Source organism: Amblyraja radiata, chromosome 26 (assembly GCF_010909765.2).
Source record: "Amblyraja radiata isolate CabotCenter1 chromosome 26, sAmbRad1.1.pri, whole genome shotgun sequence".
NCBI lineage: Eukaryota > Metazoa > Chordata > Chondrichthyes > Rajiformes > Rajidae > Amblyraja > Amblyraja radiata.
This window is the reverse complement of record NC_045981.1, coordinates 17637177-17645264: the sequence shown is the minus strand read 5'-3', so window position 1 is coordinate 17645264 and position 8088 is coordinate 17637177. Positions and strand designations below refer to the sequence as shown.

The 8088-nt window shown below is 41.4% G+C and overlaps 1 protein-coding gene across 1 annotated transcript; it reads right to left on the bottom strand.

Annotated features, from left to right (window-relative positions):
• Nucleotides 1-235: 235 nt before the first annotated feature.
• Nucleotides 236-7823, bottom strand: cbx4 (chromobox 4). Its single transcript, XM_033044350.1, has 5 exons — nt 7328-7823; nt 7173-7216; nt 6778-6843; nt 4294-4360; nt 236-2353 (listed from the first exon to the last, which is right to left on the bottom strand). The coding sequence occupies exons 1-5, from the start codon at nt 7394-7396 to the stop codon at nt 965-967; spliced, it is 1635 nt and encodes a 544-aa protein (XP_032900241.1). The 5' UTR covers nt 7397-7823; the 3' UTR covers nt 236-964.
• Between the last annotated feature and the right edge of the window lie 265 nt (nt 7824-8088).

Genomic DNA, 8088 nt, shown 5'->3' with positions numbered 1-8088 from the left:
TTACTCTGTGAAGAAATGTTTCTGGGGCAGATGTCTGAAAGGCAATGATACTTAGATGTAGTTATTTTACTCAAGTCAGAGGATGTTACCTCCTTGACTATTTTAATCTGCACCGTTTGTCAATGCGACGCAAATAAAACTGTGGTTTTCGTGAAACGACGACAGCTGGTAACCACAGTTACCCTCTTAGAATAAAATCTTGCTCTAAGATGTGCAGTAAAATTTCAAAGGCAGCTCCAGACATTCATTATTTTACTCACTGAGAAACAGTACCAGAGTCCTCGGGAGAGTAACTTCACAACGACTGCATATTAATTTTACAATGAGCGTCACAAATTAGCAATATGACTCATATTCGTTTCTTAGAATTTCTATTCACCGTTCAGCTGGTAGTAATAAACGCCAGGTCAAAAATGGCGTGCCTTGGGTACAAAACAGAATATCAACATTCTTCCATTATATTACTAACTGTCGCACTATTGCAACAGTGAATTAAAAGCGTTTTCACATATTTACATTCAAGCACAAAAAAAATACAATTTTATAATAGCAGCACAAGCCCATCAGCCTTGGAAATATCAAACAGACAGGAAATACAAGGCATCTGCACATTTAAATAGCACACATATTATCACAAATATTAGTCATAATAGATAATTAAAAAATGAAATAATGTATCAAACATTTTTAATATGGTTTTAGTAAATAAGTGTCAGATCATAGAGTTTTGCTTAAAAAAAATTAAAAATCCAAATTTAAGAAAGCATGTTCTAGAGTGTCCTTTACTGCCAGTTAATCCAGTCTGGCTTTAGAAACATATTTACTTCTACATATTAAATGTGCCTATTTATAAATACATTTTCATACATATAAGCTGTTCAATTTAAAGAATGACGATTTGGGATAAAGAGTGCATTCACTCGAAAGATCTCTACATGAAATCCAGGACTGGGTTAAGTCTCCTTCAAACAGTTACATATTCCTTGAATGTAACTGTGAGGCAGTTTGCTGTGACATCTGTGATGATCAGATTTCCCAGGTAAGGTTTCAGTCCCGTCCAGGGATATTGCTTCTCCCCCTTTGCTGCTTCTTCTTTCTCCTCGACTTCCACCGGTTGTGCTGTCGCTGTCTGAGGCACCGGCCTGGATTTGACGCAGCTCAGGTCAATTGGTTGTTCGGGATTTGAGTCCAAAATTCCATCCATTCCCACATGTCGATAGCCATCGACTGCCTCCGTCTCGATCAGGTCCTCTTGCTCCAGTTGGACCGCACTGCCTGGGACACTGATACTTCTGCACGTCATTGGCTTTTTGGCCTCACTGTCCACAATGGGTTCCGACAGATAGCGCTTTCTGGAATGGGGCAAATTGGAGTAAAGCCCATCCCTACTGGAGTCTTCTGAATCACAGGACCATCGCATTGTATTTGGTTTTTCACATTGCCTCTGGTCCATGGGGTACTGATCCTTTTGACTTCTCAACTCTTTCATATTAGCCGCTTCATCTCTTTCTGTGCCAGCTGCCTCCCCATTCAAATTTTTATTTTGTGCTGAAACAGCTTTCTCTTTAACCACCACAGTTGAAACATGACCATCCTTTTCATCCTCTGCCTTTTTGTTTACATTAATAGCCATTATTGCGTCTTTCCGCCCATTTTCGACTTTATTATCCTTGACCTTCTCTGCTCTCTCCTCGACCGCTGAACCTTTGCCATGACCGTTCTTGACTGTCCATAACTCTCGTTCTCCAGTCTTGCTTGCCACTGATTCATTCCCTCCATCCCCACTCTTACTATGCTTATCTTTAGTCGACTGTATCCCATTATCCATGTACTTGCTCATTACTATTACTATCCTACCATTTTTGTTTTTATTTTTCACTATCTTCATTCTACCATTCATGCCATTGTTTTTCACGCTTTCCTTGGCTATTTCTGGCCCATTTCCAGATTTCAATTCAATTTCCTTGATCACTGGCCTCTCCGAACCTACAACACGAGTATGACTTCCACTCTTCATTAAACTGTGCAATGCTTCCTGTTCGTGAGTAGACTGATGTTGCTCCTGGTTTAATTCAGATTCACTCCTATGGCAATCAGCTTGCTGATTGGAATACATAATGTCTGGCTGATAATGATGATGTTTCTTGCTGTTGAGTTGGTAATAATGTTTGGTGACCTGGTGTTGGCGTTGTTCCTCTGTGTTACAGGGTTTGTACTGATGAAGCTTTTGACTGTTCAATTGATATTTACGTTTGAAGGTCTGTTGCTGGATGTCATTCTTTGATCGTTCATCTTCGACGTAAGTATCCTGTAATTCTGAAGGGACATTTGAACGTCGAGCAAAAGCTGGCAGCTGAAAATCGAGAATGCACAGATTAGTATTGTTTAGATCTCAATCTTCTGTAAATAAACTAGAATCAATGAATTTTAAGGCAAGGTTATAACTTAGCTCTGTGGGCTCTTTCTAGATTGAACGATATTTGTAATGTGACATTTGCATCTCTCTGTCAAGATCGAACCAAGAAAGGCATACTTTTCTGCCTTTCTAAAAATTCTCCATTTGCGGCTCAAAGGAACTTACTTCAATTTCATTTTCAATCCATTCTGTAAAACTCTAAGACAGAAGCTGAATTACGCCATTCAGTCCATTGACTCTATTCCGCCATTCAATCATGGCTGATCTATTTTTCCCTCTCAACCACATTCTAGATTCAAATTCAATTTAATTGTCACATGTACCAATTAAGGTACAGTGAAATTCAACTTACCATGCAGCCGTAAGAAGTGAGAAAAACACCAATACACAATTCAACCACATAAAATTAAATATAACATAAACATCCACCACAGCGGAATTGTGTATTGGTGTTCATTCAACTTCCTCCCTTGTTCACGCATGGTCAAGGCTGAACCCTCGGCATTTGCTCTTGCCGACGGTCTGCTGTTCAAGCCCTCTCATTGGGATGATCGAAACTCTGATAATGGGATGGATCGGAACACTCTGCGGCATGGAATTAGCCGCGGAATGGCATTCCCCTGCCTTCTTCCCATAACCTTTGATGCCCTTCACAATCTAGCAATCGCCACCTTAAAAGTACCCAGTGCCTTGACCTCCACAGCCATCTGTGGCAATTAATTGCACAGTTTCACCACCCTCTGACTAAAAAAAAATTATTCTCATCTCCATTCTGAAGGTTCATCTTTTTCGTCTGAGGCAGATCTCTCTTGTTCTAGACTCTCCCATTACTGGGAACATCCTTTTCACCATCTGGCTTTTCATTATCTGGTAGGTTTCAATGAGACCCCCCCCCCCCCCCCCCACACACACACACACATCCTTCTAAACTCCAGTGAAACAGGCCCAGGGCCTTCCATACCAGGTTAATACTTGGGTAACTGTATTACTGGGTCCTGTTTGGTCAATGCATTGAAGCACCTGGCCTCAACAAAATCCCACCAATTTTTACAAATTTATCATTTCTGAGAATGTTTAATCATGGTTCAATCATGAGATCATATTTAAAATGGCCGTGGATAAATGAAGGTTTTGGTTACTTATTACAAATGTTGCTTTGGGCAGCAACGGTTCCTCTCCACCAGCATCACTTTACAGTCCGTTAACTTTCATCTCAGGACGAACAAGAGTAGGAGACTCATGGGGTCACCACCACCACCATGAATATGTTAGCTCTGCCACCCCTCCCAGTCACACTATCTTGCCGTGGTGTTGATCACCTAGACTTTCATTATAGCTATATTTAATCCCAAATCGAACAGTCAGACTGCAGTTGAACACCATCTTCTGAAGGACAATTGGGGTATGTAATAAATGCTGGCCTTTGCTGTCACAGGCACATTTCCTTCATCTCTTTACTTTCAGATGTATGTTCTAATACTAAACAATTGCAATTGGTAAATTCAACACATTTAAAAATTAGAAATAGAAATATGTACACAATCTTATAATCCAAAACATGTACAACTTTACGAGCTAATCATTTTTATGTCACTTCAAAATAATCTTGTAACTAAAGAAATGGAAAACTAATTGAACTTACTCAAATTATTCCCTGTTTGTGAGATCTATTACATTATCAATAACATAGTCCCATGAACTCCAATGTTATTTTGCAACATTACTTTGACAATGATTCATTTGACGATTCTATTCATGTGTATTGTATGCCATGCAGTATTTTTAACAAACTGTACTCAGTAGGGCAATTCAGAAACAGGTTTGACTGCTTATCTAGCAATTTTCTAATCACATTTGAACTAGATAGATAACATTACCTGAACCAGTAGGTGTTTGGGTTTAGGCCCTCGTTTACGGTAACCCATCGACTGTTCATGCCTTTCTCTGCAATCATTGAATAAAATCAAAGTGAGCATGATGATGACTTATTAAATATCTACAAACTTAATAATCAGTTTAAGAAATAATCTTCATCCCCGCTTCTAAAAGATTGGATATCATTGTTGCGTACATTTATCCTGTGACACCATGATATGGTCAAAAATCTCTTCAACCAAAATAAAATCATCTATGTCCTGTTACTACAAACTGTTTACATCTTCATCACCAATTAAACATCTGTGCAACAAAAATATAACGCTATAACATATGTATCAGTAAAGCTTTGTATTTTCTTGCTGAATATCTTGCCTAAATTTAGATGTGGGTGGATACAATCTTCTTTATTGAAGGAATACATTCAAATAAAACAAGTGGCTGCACAAAAGACAATTTTATTACTTTGAAAACCCCTTAGTGAGAGGGCCTTCTGAATGAACATCGTTTCCAGTTACAATGTGAAATAATGGGGAAATGGGAAGCAAGTGGGTGTCACAAGAACCAGGAGATGCTGGAATTTTGAGCAAGGCACAAAGTGCTGGAGGAACTCGAGAAGTCAGAAGAATGGGCCCAATTTCCCAAAGGTCACCTGCCCATTCCATCCCCAGATGCTGCCTGACCAATTGAGTATGTGTTTTGCTCAGAGTGGTGGAGGAATGCAAATTGAAGAGTTCAGTAGCTCTTTGAAGAGAGGTTCAAGGATTGGATCTAGTTTGACTGGGGGGGAAAGAATTGCATTTATTATGGTGTTTACATATTCCAAATAGCATACTACAAACAAATATCAACATTTAGAGTAAGGGATAATTTTATTGTGGTTAGAGTCCTTTAAAATGTGATTTTGAAACCAACAATAGACAATAGACAATAAGTGCAGGAGTAGGCCATTTGGCCCTTCGAGCCAACACCGACATTCAATGTGATCATTGCTGATCATCCCCAATCAGTACCCCGTTCCTGCCTTCTCCCCATATCCCCTGACTCCGTTATTTTTAAGAGCCCTGTTTAGCTCTCTCTTGAAAGCATCCAGAGAACCTGCCTCCACCGCCCTCACCACTCTCTGAGAAAAAGTGTTTCCTCATCTCCGTTCTAAATGGCTTACTCCTTATTCTTAATGTCTCAGATCCATTCAAAGTGGAATTGGATTGATTCCATTCTCAACAAACTGTAGCTTTGGGTTTGTGGAAGGAATTTGGTTTTATGGTCAGACCGGGCCCTAAGATGATCTTAGATGGAACCCCTAACCCAGGGCATCATTTCTTAACTCAATCTCTCTCCTGGCTGGGTGTAGCAACTCACTTGCTGACCCTATTCCAGTTTAGTACATGCCTTTCATTCCCAATTTTTACACTTTATATACAAATAAAATATTAATGATGTTCCCCCAAAATACCAGAGAATTGTTTAGTTAGGTGTGTTCACTTAGAACTAATGGCAGTCTCAACTATACTGTACTATACTGCTGAACTGTACTAATGGCCGACCCACCCTTTTTGCTACGGTCTTTCTAATTACATCTAAAAGAAAAACTAATGAAGTCAGATTCGACTAAATGCAAGAACACATTATTATTTGAAAAGTAACGCGTTGCTGACAGTCTAATTAATCCTAGCCTGCTTATAAGCAACTTTCGTCCCTCCCACCCTGTACAACGCAGCATGGCTCCACTATATGTATTCACATGGTTGCAGGCAGCTATGGCAACCCCGTGAGCCACGAACCACTCAGATCGATTATCGCGTACCAAATTAAAGTGGACACGCAACACTGCGCGACCTTGGTATTTTTCAGGTTACAAGGACGATTAAAAATCAGCGTTGCCCCTTTAAAACGACACTTGCATATCAGCAGGTGCAGACGAGAGAAGTGCAGAAGAGCTTCTGAAACAAGAACATCGCAAATAGTCGTTAGAACGACGTTCTGTGATGTGACGGACTCGCTACACTAGACACGCTGAGGAGCTAAATGCACCATCTATCTTCGATCTGCAACATCGCACGGGCAGTTACATCACTATTGCAGTACGGCTAAAAGCGATTTTTTTCCATCTTAAAAAAAATTCTGACATGTATTCCTCCGATAACCATTAAGTGTTGTCAATGTACTGTTTAATTTGCTGGCACATCTGAGCCTTCGGTAAAGCACGAAACATCTTTTCTTAAGGGGCTGTAATGCCATCTGCTGACAGTGGCTCCCGCTCTATCCTCTCACCACTTTCGAGGGGTTATACTAACTTGGAATATTTAGCTAGTCTCTCAGACTTTCCAGCTGTTTTAGTCACATCTGGTAGGGCTGAAACTGACCACCTAGAAGTTTCTGGGCCCTCTAATTCCAAGAGCTATCGTTCTCAACTCTCTTTATTATTTTATTTGTTGCAGTTATAGTGATAGTTTTGCCCCCCCTCCCTCCCCCCGTTTATTTACCTGTGTTGGAAAGCCAGGAGCAGTCGAGGGTCGAGGATATTCTCCTCAGGTTCCCACGTGTTGTATCTGCAGAGAAGACACCAGCAGGTCAAGTAAAAAAAAACTCTCACAATTTCACAAGCCGAAAAATAAAGCGATCTATAGCTGTTATTCAAGCAGTGTACAAGAGAGGCCATTTTCACTCTGTTCATGCACTATCATATCTGTTTCACACTCCATTAAGACATTCCAGGACTCTCGTTGGCCATTTTTTGTTACATTTGTAATCGAGTAACAACTTACTGTTGGCATTTGTAAGAAGGGGAAATTATTGAGGTCTACCAAATTCTTCCACTACCCACCCCACCCACCCGTACTTTATCTATTTTTTTTGAAACATGCAAAATGGAACTCACTTGGGAGACCATCCCCTCCATTTCACCAGGTATTCGACTCTTCCCTGTAGAGAAATAAATACAGTGTTCGTCACAGGGGAAAAGAAAGACAGCCGTGTAATTGATCAATAACGTGGCGGAATTAGTGGAGGTAAAGTGGAGTGGGTCGCGTTTACCTTCCTGATGCGCTTTTTCTCGATGCTCTCCACGGCGAATACGTGCTCCCCCGCGGCTGGCAACTCCATATCGATGTGAGGAGCTGGACTGACGCCGCTTGACCTTCCCCGGGTTGGAGATCGCTTCACCGGGGACGCTCTCCGCCTTGTCGTTTGCCTCTCGCTTTACTTTCCCTGCTTTTGCTTTTGGCTCTGGTTTTGTTGTTTTTTTAACTGAGCGGGGCTCTTTTTTCCCCCTCCTCCTTTCCCTCCTCCCCAGTCTTTTCGGTTCCCGACTCGGCAGTCGGGAGATCTCTCTGCTCTATCGCTCTCCCTCTCTCTCTCTCTCTCTCTCTCTGCAGCAGAGACGGCAACGCGAAAAAAAAAAAACGCAGCAACACAACGTTGTGGCGTCAGGAGCTTGGGTTGTCAATCAGCGCGGCCCCGCCCGGGGTCTGAGAATCTAAGTACAGCACCAAATACGGGCAAGACGCAGCCTTGTATGGTAATAGCGGAAAGATAAATTATTTCCCCCCTAAATTGAGGAGTAACGACACGAAAATAAACGTCAGAAGACAGCGCTTTGCTCCCCCCCCCCCCCTCCCCAACACCCCCGTCCCTTTCTCTTCCAATTGTGTCTATTCCATCGCATCTAAACAATGTAATTCCCCGGGTTCGCAGTTTTGTTTCACGGCGAGGTGCAAATGTCTTTCGTGTCCTCTTCTAATTGGCTCTGCATCGAGCTACAGCTAGCAATGTCTTGCGTTCTTGGAGAAACCTGC

Bases quoted from the DNA above. Each gene is read 5' to 3' on its own strand.
- cbx4 (XM_033044350.1), bottom strand. From the start codon at position 7,396: ATGGAGTTGCCAGCCGCGGGGGAGCACGTATTCGCCGTGGAGAGCATC. The intron at 6,844-7,172 runs GTGAGTTCCATT...TCTTCTCTGCAG, and splicing joins TGGAGGGGATGGTCTCCCAA to ATACAACACGTGGGAACCTG. The intron at 2,354-4,293 runs GTAATGTTATCT...CTCGATTTTCAG, and splicing joins CCAAACACCTACTGGTTCAG to CTGCCAGCTTTTGCTCGACG.